The following is a 20,111-nucleotide window of genomic DNA, read 5'->3' as shown; positions in this document are numbered from 1 at the left end:
GCTTTGAGAGGCTGAGGCAGGAGGATCGCTTGAGCTCAGGAGTTTGACAACAGCCTGGGAAACACAGTGAGACCTCGTCTCTACTAAAATTAAAAAAAAAAAAAGCTGGGTGTGATGGTGTATGCGTCTAGTCCCAGCTAATAGGGAGGCTGAGGTGGGAGAATCACCTGAGCCCAGGAGGTCAAGGCTGCAGTGAGCCGAGATCGCTCCACTGCACTCCAGCCTGGGCAACAGAACAAGACTCTGTCTTAAAAAAAAAAAAAAGGGGGGGGCTGGGTGCGGTGGCTCATGCCTGTAATCCCAATAGTTTGGGAGGCCGAGGCGGGTGGATCATCTGGGGTTGGGAGTTCAAGACCAGCCTGACCAACATGGTGAAACTCTGTCTCTACTAAAAATACAAAATTAGCTGGGCGTGGTGGCACGTGCTTGTAATCCCAGCTACTCCAGAGGCCGAGGCAGGAGAATCGCTTGAACCTGGGAGGCGGAGTTTGCAGTGAGCCGAGATCGTACCATTGCACTCCAGCCTGGGCAACAAAAGTGAAACTCCATCTCAAAAACAAACAAAAAAATAAAAATCTAAAAATCTAAGCAACCAAAACACTAAGCTCTTATGATTAAATATTAAATTTGTTTCTGTGGTTCCTTGCTGCAAAATAAAAAGAAGAAAACATGATAGGTTATATGTTCTTGTTCTCTGATCAAAATAATCATGGTATATTTTTAGGTGAGACAATCTTTCCCCTGGAAGTCAATTCTGAAAGGGTGATGAACTTAGTCTTAAAATATAACCTGCAGAGCACAAAATAAGGTCTACAGAGGCTAAGCAGGCTAAGAGCTCAGATGCTGTTCATTTTAATGCTTAATAGTCCATGACTGGCCAGGCGCGGTGGCTCATGCCTGTAATCCTAGCACTTTGGGAGGCCGAGGTGGGCAGATCATTTTAGGTCAGGAGTTCGAGACTAGCCTGGCCAACATGGTGAAACCCTGTCTCTACTAAAAATACAAAAATTAGCCAGGCATGGTGGCAGGCGCCTGTAATCCCAGCTACTCGGGAGGCTGAGGCAGGAGAATCACTTGAACCTAGGAGACGGAGGTTGCAGTGAGCCGAGGTTGCAGTGAGCCATGATTGCGCCATTGCACTCCAGCCTGAGCGACAGAGCAAGACTCTGTCTCAAAAAAGAAAAAAAAAAAAACAATCCATGACTTGGTTATGGGATCCTAGGAAAATAGTGATACAACTTTCAGGGCTAGTCTTACACATAAGTTTAATAGATGATCATCCAGAAAATATGGCTTCAAGAAAATAAAAAAGATACTTCACAGCCCAGCTATGTCTTCGTTATGCAGTCTCTGAAAGTCCACCATTAGGGACATACTTCTTTGGGTTAAGAATTTTTGCTACCTGGGATTCTTCTACTGAAAATTCAAGGACTGGGTGTTGCTCAAGTGATGCACATAGAGGGGTCCCCTGGGCATCTAAGAGCCTCAGGAGAACTGGAGAAACAGCATCACCTGCTCTGCTTTCCCATTCAAGGCAACCCCACCCTGTGCTTTCCATCCCAAACCTCACCTCCTCAAGGTCTCGTTTCCTCCAAGCATCCCCTCTCTCTTGCATCAGCAGTTCTCCCCCCACCCACCCCCTCCACTAGGTCATGTGCATCAGCATACAAATGTGTTCTAGTATCTCCTGTCTCTGAGAAGCCAAAAGCCAAAATAACCCCCCAAACTCCTCACCTCCTTGACCCACAACGCCTTCTAGCTACTGTGCTATTTCTTTCCTTCCCTGCTCGGCAAATCCAAGGACTATGGAACTGATTTGTCCATAGTCTTGGTCTCTGCTTTCTCACCTGCCTTTCTCTACTCAGCCCATTTCAGGAAGGCTGCACACCTCTGAGCCTACATGGTTGACCGCCACATTCCCAAGTCTGAGAGCCGCTTCTCTGTTCTCACCTTACTGGTTCTCTCTGCAGCATTTCTACTCAGCTTCCCATTGTCTACTTGATGACACAGTTTTTTGTCCCATGACTCCCCATGCTCTGGGTTTTCCTGATATCTTGCTGGCTGTTAGCACATTCTGAAGCTGATTTGGGTTGTTGGAGACCATAAGGAACTTAATGCATTTTATTTGCTCCTCCTCTGCCCATTCTAACACGTAGAAGACCTGACAGCTGGGTCCTTTACCTTTTTCCCTATCTGCATTCTCTTCTTAGGTAATTGTATCTGGTCCCATGGCCAGCTATTTCCAAATCTGTATTGCCAGCTCTCATCTCTCCCTAGGCGCACACATCTGTACTTGGGTGACTAATCAGCATATCAAGCTTACCCGTCAAAACAGAACTGAAGATTTCCTCCCTCAGGCTGTTCCTCATGCACTTTCCCCTATGGAAGCATGGTATGCTTAACTGCTTGGGCCAGAAAGTTTGGAGTTATCCTTGCTTTCTCTTTTCTCATCCCCTGTTTCCGATCTGTCACTCTTATCAACTCCACCTTATCCAGGATCCATCCCCATCTTCCCTCTCCTGGATCTTCTCTGTAGCCTCTAACTGATCTCCCAGCCTCCACTCTCCACTGTCTACTCCCCTTGCCCCCGGCCCATATTCCACACAGAAGCCAGAGTCATCCTTTAAAACATTAACTGGATCACATCACTTCTTTGCCTAAAACCCTCCATCTGCTTCCCAACCCAATTAGTGTAAAAGCCCAACACCCTACACACCTGTGAAGCATAAATCATCTGGTTCCCACCAACTCCCTCATTCATCCAGAATGGCATGGAGCATGTCTGTGTAGTCATGGGGGGCATTCTTAGGGTTAGTGCAGCAGGTGCACAATAAATATTTGTTTGTCAGTCAATGAATCAATGACTTAGTAAGAGAAACTTAAAATTCTACATTGGTAATAACAGCTCTGTACCTCAGGGTCCTGACTTGAAGAGCCAGCATCTATAACCACCATGATTTCTGGTTTGCTGTGAGAAGTAGTGGGAAAAAATGGCCTGGTTTTAAAAATCCACACAATAGTTCTTTAATGGGTACGTGTTACAGTTTGAGTCCCCTGATGACATTATTATCCTCCTCATTTTATTCTTTGTAGGCAATGATACAAGACTCTGGAGTCCTCCAGCAAATGCTCAATTTATACCTTTCAGGTCTGAGTCAGTGTGGGATTATCAGTACACATTGAAGGATGTGTGTGAAGGGAAAGAGTGTAGCAGAGGAGATAATTATTTCCAGGTGAAGCGACTGTATTCAGGTAGCAACTAGCACATTTAAATAGAGTCAGTGGCTCAGAAAAACCACACAAAGGAACACGCTTCCCTGAATTAAAAAGCATGCAGTAAACCCACTGCCACATCCACGTGAGGCCTCTTTGCCCTGCTGCAGGCATGAGCTGACGCTGATTTGAGTTGTCTGAGCATGTAGCGGATTTACATGTTCATTCTTTTTTTTCTTGAGGGTGTGTTTTGTTCCTTTTTTTTTTTTTTTTAAACATTCTCACACATGCATTGGTCTGTGCTTGTTGCAAAGTGAAAGAATTGGAGAAGGGAATGAAATGCTCATCAGTCAACCTGCAACCACATCCTGGTAGTTTATGGAGAGTTGATATCCACTCATTTTTTCCCATTCTCTTTTCCATTGTCTGCCTTTTTTTTCCATCTGTAAATATTTAAGTTTGTTCCTCTGAAAAAAGGAGGGATGGCTTAGAAAACCACAATAATATTATTACATCTAAAAATTACTGGGCACGGTGGCTCACGCCTGTAATCCCAGCACTTTGGGAGGCTGAGGTGGGCGGATCACCTGAGGTCAGGAGTTCAAGACCAGCCTGCTCAACATGGTGAAACCCCGTCTCTACTAAAAATACAAAAATTAGCTGGGCATGGTGGTGCGCACCTGTAATCCCAGCTACTTGGGAAGCTGAGGAGAGAGAATTGCTTGAACCTGGGAGCCGGAGGTTGCAGTGAGCCGAGATCATGCTACTGCACTCCAGCATGGGCAACAGAGTGAGACTCCATCTCAAAAAATAAATAAATAATAAAAAAATTTTTAATCATTCCTTCATATCAAATATCCCCTTAGTATTAAATTTCCTTAATTACATATGTTTAAATAGTTGGTTTATTCAACTCAGGATCCAAACAAGGCCTACCCATTATATTTGACTGATAGGGCTTTTTTTTTTTTTTTTTTTTTTTTTTTTGAGACAGGATCTTGCTCCGTCAACCAGACTGAAGTGCACTGGAGTAATCATGACTCACTGCAGCTAAATTTTTAGCTTTTCTTTTGTAGAGACAGGGTTTTGCTATGTTGACCAGGTGGGTCTTGAACTACCTGGCCTTAGGCAATCCTCCCACCTCAGCCTCCCAAAGTTCTGGGATTACAGGCATGAGCCACCATGCCTGACCAATATGTCTCTTGTTTCTTTTTTTACCTAAAGGTTCTCCTTCTAGCCCTTTATCCCCTTGCTATTTGTTGAAGAAACTGGGTAACTTTTTCTGTAAGAGTTCTCATTTTGAATGTTTCTAATTGCATCCCTGTAGTGCTATTTAACATGTTCCTCCCTCCCTGAATTTCCTATAGATTTGATGTTAGATTTAGCAGCTCAGTCTGATGCAGGTTTTGTTTTTTGGCAAGAACATTTCCTAGGTATTCCCAGTGCATACACAGGGCAACTCACAGATGCCCAGGTGTGTTGTAAAGTCCCATCAGGGGGCACCTGATGCCCAGGTGTCTCTCGAGATGTCAGCTGCCACTGATAATCAGTACCTAGATCCATTATTGCACTAAGTGTTCTCAAAATGCTGACAGTCCAGCTATATAATTCCTTTTTAATTTATTACCTGGAATATTTCTATAAAGAGAAATTTCCCCTCATCAATTATTTGGGTCGCTCTGAGGTACAATTTGGAAAGGAAATGACTACGTGCCATTTTCAGACTTGTGGGGTAGAAAAAGCCAGGGAAAAGAGGCAAAACTCAGAAGAACCCTCTGGGCTACTTGGTAAGAGTGTTCCTCAAGGCATTGGTACAGGAGGAGGAGGGAACGACTAATGGAAATGAGATTTGAGATCGTCTAATCTGTGGGTCCTCATTATTCCTGCATGGATAATTATGAGTTGGCTGACTGCTGAGCTCTTAGTCTCCACGATTCCTCACCTGCCTGCCCCTTGCTCTGTTACTGAGCTTTGTCCTTACTCCTAGATTCAGCTCTGAGGGCAGAACCCCACCTTATACTTCTTGAGTCCCTCATAGCCCTAGCAAGGCACTGAGCACTGAGTCACCTATCAATGAATGACTGCTTGTAAATTCAAGGTGATGAATTATTTATTTTATAATAATTCTCACAAGCACTTCTGAAGTGTCTATCTGATCACAGGGCTGGATGGAATGACATAGTTCCACCCCTCAATAAGTCTTAAATCAATAATGAACAACACTGTCCCAGATCAACATGAAGGAGCCAGATATTTGAATCAGTCTTAAATAAATACGCAAAACACACAAATGTTCCAAAGGTAATATGTTACTGCCAGATTGCCTGCCAGACGCTCACACCAAAGCATGCTCCTGCCCTGCCTTCTGTGTATGAGGATGCCCACATTCCCACCCACTTGCCAACAGTCATTATCATTTCTTCAAATCTTTGCCAATTCTATAGGTTAAAAAATGGAATCATATGTTCTCTCTTTTTTTTTTTTTTTTTTTGAGACGGAGTTTCGCTCTTGTTGCCCAGGCTGGAGTCCAATGGCGCGATCTCAGCTCACTGCAATCTCCACCTCCTGGGTTCAAGAGATTCTCCTGCCTCAGCCTCAGGAGTAGCTGAAATTACAGGCGCCCGCCACCATGCCTGGCTAATTATTTTGTATTTTTAGTAGAGATGGGGTTTCATCATGTTGGCCAGGCTGGTCTCGAACTCCTGGCCTCAGGTGATCCTCCCACCTCGGCCTCCCAAAGTGCTGGGATTACAAGCATGAGCCACCACATCCGGCCCATTATATGTTCTAGTTTATACTTCAATTAGTAGCAAGAACTAACCCCTCTTCCCATTGGCCATTTGTGTTCCTCCTTTTGTGGCTGATTACCTATTCATGTCTCTTGCTCATCTGCATTGAGGTCCCTGTGTACTGCTGGGTGGGACTGGGTGCTAAATGCCACGATGCATGAAGTCCAGGACACTTTCAAAACAAATATCTACTGTTTTTTAAAAAGAAGAAAATACGGCCAGGTGCAGTGGCTCACTACTGTAATCCCAGCACTTTGGGAGGCCGAGGCAGGTGGATCACCTGAGGTCAGGAGTTCAAGACCAGCCTGGTTTGATAGTGAAACCCGGTTTCTACTAAAAATACAAAAATTAGCCAGGTACCATGGCATGTGTCTGTAGTCCCAGCTTCTCGGGCAGCTGAGACAGGAGAATCGCTTGAGCCTGGGAGGCAGAAGTTGCAGTGAGCCGGGATCATGCCATTGCACTCCAGCCTAGGCAACAGAGTGAGGCTTTGTCTCAGGAAAAAAAAAAAAAAGAAGAAGAAGAAAATACATGTATGTAAAAAATGCTTAAAGAAAAATAACTTTTGTCGACTTAAAAAATGGCCGCCCGGAGCGTGTTCCGCGCGGTTCCCCCAGCGGTCTCCGGCTGAACCGGCGCTCTCGCCTCCCCGCCGAACACAGCGTGAGGAGCCCCCCTGGGGACATGGTGTTTGAGTCTCTGGGCTTGCCGAGCACCAAGTCCTCTGAGGACCGCAGGGCAGCACCGGAAGCGGCCGAGCGCGCTCGGCCCGGCGACCACCAGCCGCTCCAGACCCCTGCGCCGCCGCGCGCCGGGTTTCGCCGCACCCAAGACCCAGCGAGTGCAGCGGCGGCCGCCGAGGAGGTTCGAAAACATGGCCAAAAGAAATGCCGAGAAGGAACTGACAGATAGGAATTGGGATCAAGAAGATGAAGCTGAAGAGGTGGGAACATTCTCCGTGGCCAGTGAGGAAGTCTTGAAGAATAGAGCCATAAAGAAAGCAAAGCGCAGAAATGTTGGATTCGAATCTGACAGTAGAGGAGACTTTAAAGGCTTTAAAGGTTTGGTGGTACCTTTTGGAGGAGGACGGTTTCCTGGATTTGGTAGTGGCGCTGGAGGGAAGCCTTTGGAAGGACTGTCGAATGGAAACAACATAACCAGTGCCCCTCCCTTCACCAGTGCAAAGGCAGTGGCAGAGCCCAAGGTAGCCTTTGGTTCTCTTGCTGCAAATGGCCCTACCGCCTTGGTTGATAAAAAAGTTTCAAATCCCAAAACTAATGGGGACAGTCAGCAGCCCTCCTCCTCTGGCCTTACTTCCGGTAAAGCTTGTGTCGGAAATGCCTATCACAAGCAGTTGGCCGCCTTGGACTGCTCCGTGCGGGATTGGATGGTGAAGCACGCGAATACAAACTCCCTCTGTGATCTGACACCTATCTTTAAAGACTATGAGAAATATTTAGCAAACATTGAACAGCAACACGGGAACAATGGCAGGAATTCTGAAAGTGAATCTAACAAAGCGGCGGCTGAAACACAGTCTCCTTCCCTTTTTGGCTCAATAAAATTACAGCAAGAGTCAACGTTTTTGTTTCATGGCAGCAAAACTGAAGATACACCTGACAAGAAGGTGGAGGTGGCATCTGAAAAGAAAACGGACCCATCATCACTAGGAGCGACAAGTGCCTCATTTAATTTCGGCAAGAAAGTTGATAGCTCTGTTTTGGGCTCACTAAGCTCTGTCCCCCGACTGGATTTTCATTCTCCCCTGGAAACTCTAGTTTATTTGGCAAAGATATTATCCAGAGTAAACCAGTCTCTTCACCATTTCCCACTAAACCATTGGAGGGCCAAGCGGAAGGTGACAGTGGTGAATGCAAAGGTGGAGATTAAGAAGAGAATGATGAGCCACCCAAAGTAGTAGTTACCGAAGTAAAAGAAGATGCTTTTTACTCCAAAAAGTGTAAACTATTTTACAAGAAAGACAGTTTAAAGAGAAAGGCATAGGTACTCTGCATTTAAAACCTACGGCAAATCAGAAGACATAGCTTTTGGTGCGGGCAGACACCAATTTAGGCAACATATTGCTGAATGTTCTGATTCCACCCAATATGCCATGTACGCGAACAGGGAAAAATAACGTTCTTATCGTCTGTGTTCCAAATCCACCAATCGACGAGAAGAATGCCACCATGCCAGTCACCATGTTGATTCGGGTAAAAACCAGCGAGGATGCAGACGAGTTGCACAAAATTTTACTGGAGAAAAAGGATGCCTGAACACGCGAAGTCGGCTGCGGAATTATTGCCAAGTTGCTGCTTCTTCCACCGCCCCTTAAACTTAGTCAGTTTTTCTTCTCTTCTTTGACATTCTAAGAACTTATAGATAACTTAAAACTTTTGTGAGGAAGATTAATGTGGCCAATAAAACCTTTAAATGTTGTGTCAAGAAACCGCACTCTCACTTCTTAAGAACTGCCTCAAGTGTAAAATACATTTGAATGCAATTTTTGGAAGATTTTTTAAATGTTCGTTTGTTTATTAAACTAACCCTAAGTGACTTCTTCAAGGACTGCAATCAGGGTATCGATTCGCTTTCCCAAAGGCTCTTCCAACCCGTGGGTTTTGGGGTCCATCGCCACCACGAAAGAGGCTTTTGAACAGGTGCCCGGCTGTGTTCAGAAGGAAGCTGGCCTGTGTGCTTCTCTCCAGTGGGCTCAGCCGACGTGTGAGACTTGTGTTATCAAATGAACCAGGCTGCCACGCTGTGACAGGCATTTGTCCTCTGCTTTATTTTTATTTTGAAGCTAAAATGTGAGTACTAAGTGTTCACCTCAGCGTTCGAATCATTGGCCTCTAACCCTGTGGGCTGCTTCACGAGAATTCAGGACCTGCATTTTCATTCTAAAAAGAAATGAACAGCTTGTGAAGGAGTTTTTTGGCTTTGTAGTTTCTATTCATGAGGTAGTGTTACTTCTTTATCCCCCTAAAGACAAAATGAAGATAAAGGGGGCTTGCCAGGAATGGGTTTAAAAGCACAAATTTGGTAGCTTATCATCTACACCATGGAGAGTGAACCCTTACGAAATGACAGTCAAATGAGACCATCCTAGAAAAAGAAGATGCTCATAGGCATTTGTACCATGATCAACCCCACGCATATGAAAACTATGACCAAGTGACGTGCCTGGGAGCTTTGACACACAAGCCATGTGAATTCACTAGGAAACATGTAATAAGGTAATGGAAGAGAAAATCGTGTGTACATTTTGCCTTTAACTTTAGACAGCAGTATATTATACATTTGATATCTGAAATATCTTTACTTTTTTAAGAGTAAGGTTCCATATGTCTGTTTGGAAGGGCCATGGTTATGCACACGAATATCCATGTCACTTCTCCAGAGCTGTCAGGTAACTAACACGAGCATTCTCTGAAGACTCTGGGCACATGAATGAGATACAGAATTGAATGTTTAAATTTCTACTTTGATTCCTCATGAATCATTTGAGACTAGTACCAGCTGATCTTGTGTACAGGCTCAGGGTCAGTGCCCAAGGGCTCACGTGTGTGTGTTCTGATCTTCAGTGCGTAGCGCATTCTCATTTAGAAAAGAGTAGTCAGAATAATTGTGGACCGTACAGTGGCTTTTTTAAAACTACAGTCTTTAAGTGTAAGGTTTGGAGCCAGGAGCAATTTTATGATCAAATATGATGAACTTCTAAGTACCTGAGGTGTGATTGGGCCAACGTTGTCATAAGATTCTTGCTCTACTTTCAGTGTTTTGATTCCACTGGGAGAATTTGGCCCTAGTGTGTGGCTTTGGATGAATCCGTGCAGAGAGAGGTGTGCTTGTACTGTTACAGGATGCTGTCAGACATAGCTATAGTAGGCACCTAGGGAGGAAGTGGCCATTATTTTTACACTGACTTTTTAGAATTGAGAATGCACGTGAGTTTCTGTTGCAGATGATTCATAGTAAGCAAGTGGTTGATGCTGTTAATACCGGCCCTGCCTGATTGACATTAAGTTTATTCAACTTTTAAAAAGATGAAGAACTAAGGGGAACAAATTTAAGTTTGTTGCAACTTAGCCATACATGCTTCCCTGGTGTCAGCTGCAATCAGCAGCTCACAGGCATCTTTAGGACACTTCAGTGTATATGACACAGTACTTTGTTAGCGTCTGCGTGTGTATGGAAAGTTCACAAAAAATGGCATGAAAAGATCATGATTGGGTTTCTTTTAAACCTGCCCCTTCTGTAAAAAAATAGTTTATATATTTTTAAATTAGTGGGTATGTGTGGCTTCCTTTTTTCCTAACATTCCCAGCAAATTTTTGCTGCTAAGACTATCACTGTTAAAGTGAAAATTACAGGGAAAAATGTGATGAGTATACCATAACTCAAAATGTGATATTTTCTTAAAATCACTCTTTTATGCTTTAGGAACTGGTTGGTCTCCACTTTGATTATTAGTGTAAAGTGCCTGAGTATACGTGGATTTAATTGTAAAATTTAACTCCTTGTCTTTTACTTGGGGCACGGGGGCCCCGGAGGGCTTACCTATTTTCCCCACTATGTTAACAGGTAATTCTGATTTATGCGTTATTTTAGTTTGACTTATTTTTAACAAAATATTAGAAATTATGCTTTAAAATGTTTAATGTGGACTGAAATTTTCATCTTTTGTTTGAGAATCTATGAAGTGTATCATATACGTGGCCTAAAGCAAGGTGTGTATTTTGTTATTCTGAAATTGTTTTGCATCTGGACAAATACTAAGTATCCCAGTGGCCTTTTTTTTTAAACCTGTGTATCCATCTCATCCTTTTGCGCATTCCTAGTAAGCAAAAAAATTTGTTATGCCATATTCATTATTTGAATTACAAACTGAAAATATGGCCAGTTTTTAAAGAAGTTTAGATTATGTTTTCCACGGAAGGACAAGTCTGACTGTTCATGGGCTGATTTTCTTTAAGAGGATTATTCTATTTTACAATTTCAATTCTAGATCATTTTATATATGCTGCATGTCAAAAAAAGAAAAAACTAACTTTTCTGGTGTGGAGAGGAAGAAAAACTAATATTCTACCTTCTGGTAGAGTTCAAAACAAGTTTTCACTGAGAGCCTTTTCAGTAAAAGTTAAATAAGTTTGTTTTTTGAGCATTTGTCAGTTATTCTATTTCAGAAGAGTCAAAATTCAAGCACAATACATTTTGAAGGCTTTGCAAACTCCTAAACCCCTGATGAGTCCTCTCATTCTGGAAGTGGGAATTTGAGTAGATACTGATTTGTCCCGTAGTATGGTAGATGACGGGGAGGTCTTTTCCAATCAGGCACTCAGAACACAGGCCACTCTATGTTCTCAACCAGTAACAATCATATTGAGGATGAAGGACTCTCTGTTTGATGCAGACACAATTGTAATGGAGATGTAAAACTTCTTAGCAATCAGATGGATAAATTGTTTGCTTTTTACTTTAAATAGGAAATTGTTTTCTAAAACTAAAATACTTGAATTGTCCAGACAATATAATCTCAGCTTGTATTAGTTTTTGAATGCTCCCATCGAGGAAGTGTAACAATCCATGAAATGTGAATAAATGAAAAGTAAACAAAAAAAAGAAAAATAACTTTTAATCTTACTTCTCAGAACCATTGTTAATAGTTATTTCCTTCCAGATCTTCTAAATATGTAAGTGTAGGTGTTTTTCACACATACGGGATCTTATTCTATTCAGCTTTTCTGTAACCTGTTTTCCTCATAAGAATCTTTGCAATCTCTTCAAAGAATGACAAATCAGTAAGAGAATGATAGTTTGTTAATAGAAAAATAAGCAAAGAGTATGAATAGGTGATTATTCACAAAAGGAGAGGCACAAATGGCCAATGTGAAGAGGTACTCAGCCTTACTGTTAATTGGAAATGTAAGTTAAACAAACATATGATTCCATTTTTTACTATTATAGACTTGGCAAGGATTCCAAGAAATCATAATGCCCAGAGTTTGCAAGTGGTGAGAAAGTGAGCATTCTCATACACAGATGCAGGTAATATGCTTTGGAGCTAGCATTTTGGGAGAAAATTTGACACTAGTAAGTTCTTGAGAATGAATCTGCCCTTTGATGCAGCAGTATCACTTGCAGGAGCTTATCCTAAGGAAATGACCAGTAATTTGAGCGGCAACATGTGTGTAAAAGAAAGTAGGGGATTGAAAGCCAGGTGCAGTGGTGCACACTGCAGTCCCAGCTGCTCAGGAGGCTTAGGCCAGGGCATCTCCTGAGCCCAAGAGTTCAAGTCCAGCTTGAGGAACATAGCGAGATCCAGTCTCTTTAAAAAACAAAAACAAAAAAAGTAGAGGAGTGGGCAAGTACACTGTGGCATATCAAACCATAGAACACTGTGGGGCAATTAAAATCATGTTTTAAAAGAATATTGGCTGATGTAGGAGAATGTTCATGATGTACTACCATGTGAAAGAGGGAGGTTGCCAAAAGGGTACATGGTATGACCCCATTTTGCTTGTACATATATGCACACAAATGACTGAAAATATTAACAATAAGTTTTTCTGGGTCATGAGATTATGAGTGTTTAATTTTTTCTTTGTGTTTTCTAAGGTTTTTGTGTTTTCTAAGGTTTTTTACACTGAACAAGTATCACTTGTGGGAAGTAGTGGGGAAGATGTCATTAAAAATGGTTTCCAATAGAAGTACTGGTTGTTATGGGGCTACCACAAATAGACTGAAGAATTTGATTCTAAATAGAGCCAATGTTCTGACACTGGCCAGTGGAAGTGGGAGAAGTGACATCCCCCAACCAAGGTCTTAGGCTTGGGTTACCACTATTGTACCAGGTTTCAGTGTGACCTGACCTCTCAGGGAGAGGGCCCAGGCCCTCAGTCCCAGGGCATTTTCTTTGTGTTCTGCATAAGCCTCTGGGTTAGAGATAAGAGAGGTAAAGGAAATGAGAACAAATTATTCTGCACAAGGAGGAGGGAGACCAAGGTGCAAAGGAAGTGGTCCCAGACACCAAGCCTCTTGGCATGGCTCACCTAGACTGCCTGAGACATCACCCCACAGGGACAGCCACCAGCATGTCCCCAAACTCAGACACAGAACAACTTTATGAACCTGCTGCCAGGCACAGACTGCTCTAGAGATGAAAGCAGAGAGATCTGCAAATAAAACAAGGGGTGGGAGTCCATCCCATGCTTTCGGTTCCCTGAAACTTCTTTCTGCAACCTGAAACTTGTTCAGAGGGAGGAGAGATGAATGGTAATGGGGCCTGGAGGACTCCAATTTACTTTTCCTTCTTAATATAGTAAAATAATTACCTAAGAGATCAGAATGCTATATGTCAAGTCCTAAATAGGATGGTTTGTATCTGTGATGATATTGAAGCCCCAAACAGATGTGAAGATGGAAATGCTGACATAGTGGGGCAGGCTGAATCTCAGAAGAGGGTGATGGTTCAAGTGTGATAGGAGCCTGGAGTAGACGGCCTTAAAACAAAGAGACCTCTGCAGCCACTGGCAAAAGGTTAAGCAGTAAGACCCTATCTTTCCTATTTAAGGGAGAAGTCCTCACTACCTTCTAACCAACCCCACAGTCCAGCTCCAAAGAACATGGCCACCCGGTTTCAAACCCTGTAAGGACCTCATGAAGCATTCCCTGATCCCCACCCCAACTCTGCCTAGCCAGGCCCCACACATCTTCAAGAACCAACCTTATGCCCATCCCTCCATCCCCCCGATAGGCTCTCTCCTTTAAGCCCTAGGCATTATGTCTCTTTATTTCTGACTTTTGGCCTCTTTTTGAGTATGTATTTGTCTTATCCTCACCCTTCTGCCCAGAGAGCAACTTGAGTAAAGGACTGCACGTTGTCCTCTACATCCACATAGCAGGTACTATGTAAATATTTGCTGAACATTTTTTAAAGTCAACGTTTTCTTTTAGAATAGTTTTGGATTTACAGAAAAATTGGGAAGATAGTATAGAGAGTTCCTGTATACCCCACACCCAGTTTCCCCTATTCTTAACATCTTATATGAGTACAGTACATCTGCCCAGTTAATGAACCAATATTGAACATTATTATAAACTAAAATTGGCCCGGTGTGGTGGCTCATGCCTACAATCCCAACACTTTGAGAAGCTGAGGCAGGAGGATCACTTGAGCCCAGGAGTTCGAGAACAGCCTGGGCAACATAGGGAGATCTTGTCTCTAAAAATTAAAAAAGTAATAATAACAATAAGTATTATTAACTAAAACCTATACTTTATTAGAATTTTCTTAATTTCTACCTTCCTTTTTTAGAAGCCCATCCAGGATACTGTATTACATTTAGTAATCATGTTGCAGTTTCTCAGACTTTGCTTGTTTGAGATAGAATTCACATACCATAAAATCCACCCTTTTAAAGTGTACAACTCTGTGATTTTTTACTATATTCACAAAGCTGTACAACCAGTAGCATTATCTAATTCTAGGACATTTTCATCTCCCCTAAAAGTAACTCCACCTGTTAGCAGTCACTCCCCATTCCCTCCTCCCAGCAGCTTCTGGCACCACTAATAATACCTTGTCTTTATGGATTTGCCTATGCTGGACATTTCATACAATTGGAATCATACATTATGTGTCCTTTTGTGTCTGGCTTCTTTCACTTAGCATAATATTTTCAAATTTCATTCACCTTGTAGCATGAATTAGTACTTCATTCCTTTTTACGGATGCATAATGTTTCACTATATGGATAAACTGCATTTTGTTTATCCATTCATCAACTGAAGGACATTTAGGTTGCTCCATTTTGGGGCTGTAATGAATAATACTGCTATGACATTTGTGGGCAAGTTTTTGCATGAATGTAATGTTTTCATTTCTCTTGGACATACTTAAGAGTGGAATTGCTGGGTCATATGGTAACTCTATGCTTAACTTTTGGAGGAAATGCTAGTTTTCCAAGTGGCTGCATCATTTTACATTCCCACCAGCAATGTTAGGAGGGTTCCAATTTTTCCACATCCTCACTGACACTTGCTCTTGTTGTTTTGCTTACAGCCATCCTACTAGGTGTGAAGTGGTATCCTTGTAGTTTTGATTTGCATTTTTTAAGTGACTACTGATGTTAAGCATTTTCTCATGAGCTTATTGGTTAGCTATACAACTTCTTTGGATAAACGTCTGTTCAAATCCTTTGCCCATTTAAATATTGTGTCTTTTTAATTGTGAAATCAACGTTCTTTTTATATTCTGAATACTAGACTCTTCACATATGTGATTTACAAATATTTTCTCTCATTTTGGGGGGTTGTGTTTGTACTTTCTTATTTTTCTTTATAATGGCTTTACTGAAATATAATCCACATGCCATGCAATTCACTCATTAAAATGTAACAATTTGGTTGTTTTTAGTATTTTCAGAGTTATACAACCATCACCATCATTTTCTTGATAATGTCCTTTGAAGCACGGAAGTTATTAATTTTGATGAGGTCCAATTTACCAATTTTTCTCTGGTTGCTTGTGCTTTTGGTGTCGTATTCAAGAAACTAGTGCCTAACCCAACAACATAAGGATTTACTCCTATTTTTTTTCTAATAGTGTTCTAGTTTTACCTCTTATATTTAGGTCTATGATCCATGTTGAGTTCAATTTTGCATATGGTGTGAGGTATGGATCCAACTTCATTCTTTTGCTTGTGAATATCTAGTTGTCTCAGAACCATTTGTTGAAAATATTATTTTCCCCATTGAATTGTCTTGGCACCCTTATCAAAAATCAATGGCCCATAATACATGCATTTATTTCTAGATTTTTGATTCTATTTCATTGAGCTAAGTATTTGTTCTTATGCCAGTACCACATGGTCTTGATTTCTAAAGCTTGTAGTAAGTTTGAAATCAGAAAGTGTTAGTCCTCCAACTTGGTTCTTCTTTTTCAAGATTATTTGGGCTATTCTGGATCCCTTAAAATTTTATATGAATGTTAGAATCATCTTGTCCATTTCTGCAAAAGAGTGAGCTAGGGTTTTGATAGGGATTGCACAGAATATGTAGATTAACGTGGGGATTACTGCCATCATAACAATATTGTCTTCCAATCCACCGACATGTCTTCATATTTATTTAGGTTTTCTTTAATTTATTTCAGTGATGTTTTGCAGTCTTCAGTGGGGTCAATCCCCAACTGAGCCTTTAAATGACTTCACTTTAGCCCTGGTTGCCACTTTGAAGCCTTTTGAGAGACCCTGAGTGAAAGTAGTCAGCTAACTGCCACCATATTCCTGACCTACCAAAACTATGAGACAATAAATGTTGCTGTTTTAAGCTACCATGTTTTGAGGTAATGTTATACAGCAGTAGATAATGAAGACAACCAGGAATATTCCCCTCCTAACTTCCCACCTCTCCAAATCCTATGAGTCATCAGTTCTCAGATTTAAATGTCGATTCCTCAGGGACGACTTTCCCTTTCCCTGACAATCTCCCCCATACCAGCAGGCCTCTGATGATACATTTTAACAGCATCCTCTTCTTCTCTTTTGCGGCACTCATCACCATGGCAATTTGTTCATAATCTGAGTATTTGTTTCATGCCTGTCTTCCCTCAAGACTGTCAGTTCCATAACTGAGCAGGCTATATTTATTTCATCCACACTGAATTCCCAGCACCTAATGTGGTGCCTAGCACAGAGTGGGGATATAGTAATTGTAGAATAAAAAATGTAAACTTAAGAATGAATAAATTAAATATATCTAAGCCTCATAGTTCAGAAAGGAGCAAGAGAAAAGCCTAGTAAAGATAGTTACAAAAGTCTCATAATTCCAAGGTTTTCTTTTTGAAAAATACTTATTAAACAGGCCGGGCGCAGTGGCTCACACCTGTAATCCCAGCACTTTGGGAGGCTGAGGTAGGGAGATCATGAGGTCAGGAGATCGAGACCATCCTGGCTAACATGGTGAAACCCCGTCTCTACTAAAAATACAAAAAATTAGCCAGGCGTGGTGGCGGGCACCTGTAGTCCCAGCTACTCGGGAGGCTGAGGCAGGAGAATGGCATAAACCTGGGAGGTGGAGCTTGCAGTGAGCCGAGATGGCACCATTGCACTCCAGCCTGGGTGACAGAGCGATACTCCATTTAAAAAAAAAAAAAAAAAAACTTTTTAAACAAAACAGCCAGGTGCAGTGGCTCACACCTATAATCCTAGCACTTTGGGAGGCCGAGGCAGGCAGACTGCTTGAGCTCAGGAGTTCGAGACCAGCCTGGGAAACGTGGTAAGACTGTCTCTGCAAAAAATACAAAAATTAGCTGGGCATGGTGGCATGTGTCTGTGGTCCCAGCTACTCGGGAGGCTGAGGTGGGAGGGTTACCTGAGCCCAGGAGGTGGAGGCTACAGGGAGCCATGAATGTGCCACTGTACTCGAGTCTGGGAGCCTGGTTGACAGAGCGATACCCTACCTCAAAAAACAAACAAACAAAAAAACCATGTCAACATATTCTAGTTAAAAATTTGTTATAACAGAGTGCATTATAATCTAATTCTCCACTTTAAAAAAAAGGCCAACCAGGGTTAGCTGATAGTCCAGGAGTTGACGTGGGTAATAAAGGATGAGAGGGTGAAGACAGAGTGCATGTTTAAGAAGATGCCCCAATACCAATAGGCTGGAATTGATGTTCCTCTGCCCTGGATATTGAATCTGGGAAAGGTGTCCAGTTTTTCTATGAAGCTGAATGCCAAAAGGAGGATGTTGAAGTCTGAGGACAAACCTGTGGCCTGGCAAATTTAGTCCAGTTGTTTTAGGTGACTAAACTCTATACCCTTACAGGACTTTTAAAATGATAATATTATATAATCAACAGCTCTGTATTCCATCTAGTGAATTGGTTTATTAGTGATTCTTTATCTTCACTGCCTACCAGATAACATCCAACTCACTCCCTAGCTGGATGTCCAGGACTCAGCTGACCTTTCAGGCCTGACCTTCTGCAGACACCATGCTCTTGGCATTCCGCAGTCACAGGGTCCACTTTCCCATCTCCGTGCCTTTGCAAGCGCTCTTCCTCTGACTGCAAGTTCCCTTTCAGTACCACTGAATCCCTCCAAAGCTAAGTTCAAATCAGAACTCTCCTGCTGCCCTCAGAACTGACTACTCCATGACTCTGTCCTCTTGAGGCACTTTGTGTGTTTATCACTTCTGTGGTCAATAACATATTTAATATTATATTGTGATGGTGTATTTTATTTATCTTCTCTGCTACATAGACCTGGAGGATATTGTCTTTGTCTTCATCTTTTTTTTCTACATAACCTAGTACACGGCTCTGGATGGAATAGGGGCTTAATATATATTTGTTGTTAAATGAATAAATGAAAGAATGAATGTTAAAAGGCTTCTAAATGAATCTGATATACTTTATATCCCAAGGCCAGTAATAACAATAATAATATAGTCATAGAAGGAGATTAAAGTTAAAAAGTCTTAATGTGCCTTTTTTGATTATGAAGTTCTGTTTTCACATGTACCAAAGAAGACATCTCATAAGGCAAAAATGAACTTAGAAATGAATAAACAAGGCCGGGTGCAGTGGCTCACACCTGTAACCCCAGCACTTTGGGAGGCCAAGGTAGGCGGAACGTTTGAGGTCAGGAGTTGGAGACCAGCCTGGCCAACATCGTGAAACCCCATCTCTACTAAAAATACAAAAAAATTAGCCAGGCGTGGTGGCGCACGCCTGTAATCACAGCTACTCAGGCTAAAGCAGGAAAATTGCTTGACCAAGGTGGAGGCTGCAGTGAGCCGAGATCACATCACTGCTCTCCAGCCTGGGCTATAGAGTAAGACTCTGTCTCAAAAAAAAAAAAAAAAAAAATTCGAGAAATAAATAAACAGCATGGTTCTTCACTAGTAAACTACAGCACTGACTAAATGTTCTAATACATTACTCTTAGTAGTCACATAGAGCTCAAATAAATACATAAACAAAGCAAACTACTAAAAATAGGAAAATGAGCTTTTCAAGAGCTTTCAGGAATTCTTTGTCTGCTGTTCAACTTTTAACCAGATAATTTGAAAAATTTTAAAAGCTTAATAATAATAACGAATAACCATCTTCTATAAAGTCAAAGTAGTTTACTTGAGATATGGAATGTACCAGGTTACTTAGGGCATGATGTATGAGAGGACAGTGTTTTCATGACCAAGTCCAGTGTATCCTGAATCCTCATGTTATTGTTTTCCATCAAGGAAGGATGTCTCCCAAATGATTTTGTGTTTTCTTCTGGATCAAGGGGGTGAAGCGTATGTGGGTTGAATAGACATCGAGGCTCCCCCAAGATGCCAACTCTGTGAAAAGAATTATTGGGATAGCTGAAGTGATGAGGCCAAAGACTGACGTGCAGGGTTGCGACTGTGATTGTGGTTGTGTGTATGTATGTGCGTGTGTATGTACACTAAAGCTAAGATATACTCTTTCTCTCTTTTTAAAAACTTTCCCTGTTTCCATGAACTACCACTGTAGTCTTATATATGAGTCCAAAAGTAAATCCTTAGCAAGATTTTGTACTAGCGCTTCCCACATTTCTCAAAGGTGATTCTACTAATAGAAAAACCTCAGCCTTAAAAAAATTCAGTTACAGGCTGGGCGCGGTGGCTCACACCTGTAATCCCAGCACTTTGGGAGGCCAAGGCGGGCAGATCACCTGAGGCTGGGAGTTTGAGACCAGCCTGACCAACATGGAGAAACCCCATCTCTACTAAAAATACAAAACTAGCCGGGCGTGGTGGCTCATGCCTATAATCCCAGCTACTCAGGAGGCTGAGGCAGGAGAATCACTTGAACTCGGGAGGCAGAGGTTGAAGTGAGCCGAGATTGTGCCATTGCACTCCAGCCTGGGCAACAAGAGAGGGACTCCGTCTCAAAAAAAAAAAAAAAAAAAAAAATCAGTTACTCACTCCTCCAAACTAGAACTATTTGGAGTCTAGCACCACTTTCTAGCAATTGTTTTTCTGGTCTAGATGGGTGTACCTCAAGATTCTCTAGAAAGGAAACTAGGAGGGGAGCAGGGCAGAAGTAAGAAAATGGGGGCTGTCATCATGGCTCGA

General features: G+C 42.0%; 1 protein-coding gene and 1 pseudogene across 4 annotated transcripts in view; one reads left to right on the top strand and one right to left on the bottom strand.

Annotated features, from left to right (window-relative positions):
* The first annotated feature begins 5,045 nt into the window (after positions 1-5,045).
* On the top strand, positions 5,046-8,330 carry LOC100990762 (nuclear pore complex protein Nup50-like; annotated as a pseudogene).
* A 3,661-nt stretch (positions 8,331-11,991) lies between these two features.
* PPP1R36 (protein phosphatase 1 regulatory subunit 36) overlaps positions 11,992-20,111 on the bottom strand; it is a 53,191-nt gene continuing 45,071 nt past the window's right edge. For all 4 annotated transcript variants that reach the window (XM_055097701.2, XM_055097700.2, XM_003831609.5 and 1 more), the window contains one exon: positions 11,992-19,352. In XM_055097701.2, the coding sequence (XP_054953676.1) occupies positions 19,166-19,352 (187 nt within the window). In that variant the 3' untranslated portion in view covers positions 11,992-19,165. The remainder of the gene's footprint in view (positions 19,353-20,111) is intronic.

This window comes from Pan paniscus, chromosome 15 (assembly GCF_029289425.2).
Source record: "Pan paniscus chromosome 15, NHGRI_mPanPan1-v2.0_pri, whole genome shotgun sequence".
Lineage (NCBI taxonomy): Eukaryota > Metazoa > Chordata > Mammalia > Primates > Hominidae > Pan > Pan paniscus.
Note: the sequence above shows the minus strand (reverse complement) of the source record. Positions and strands in the feature narration are given on the sequence as shown.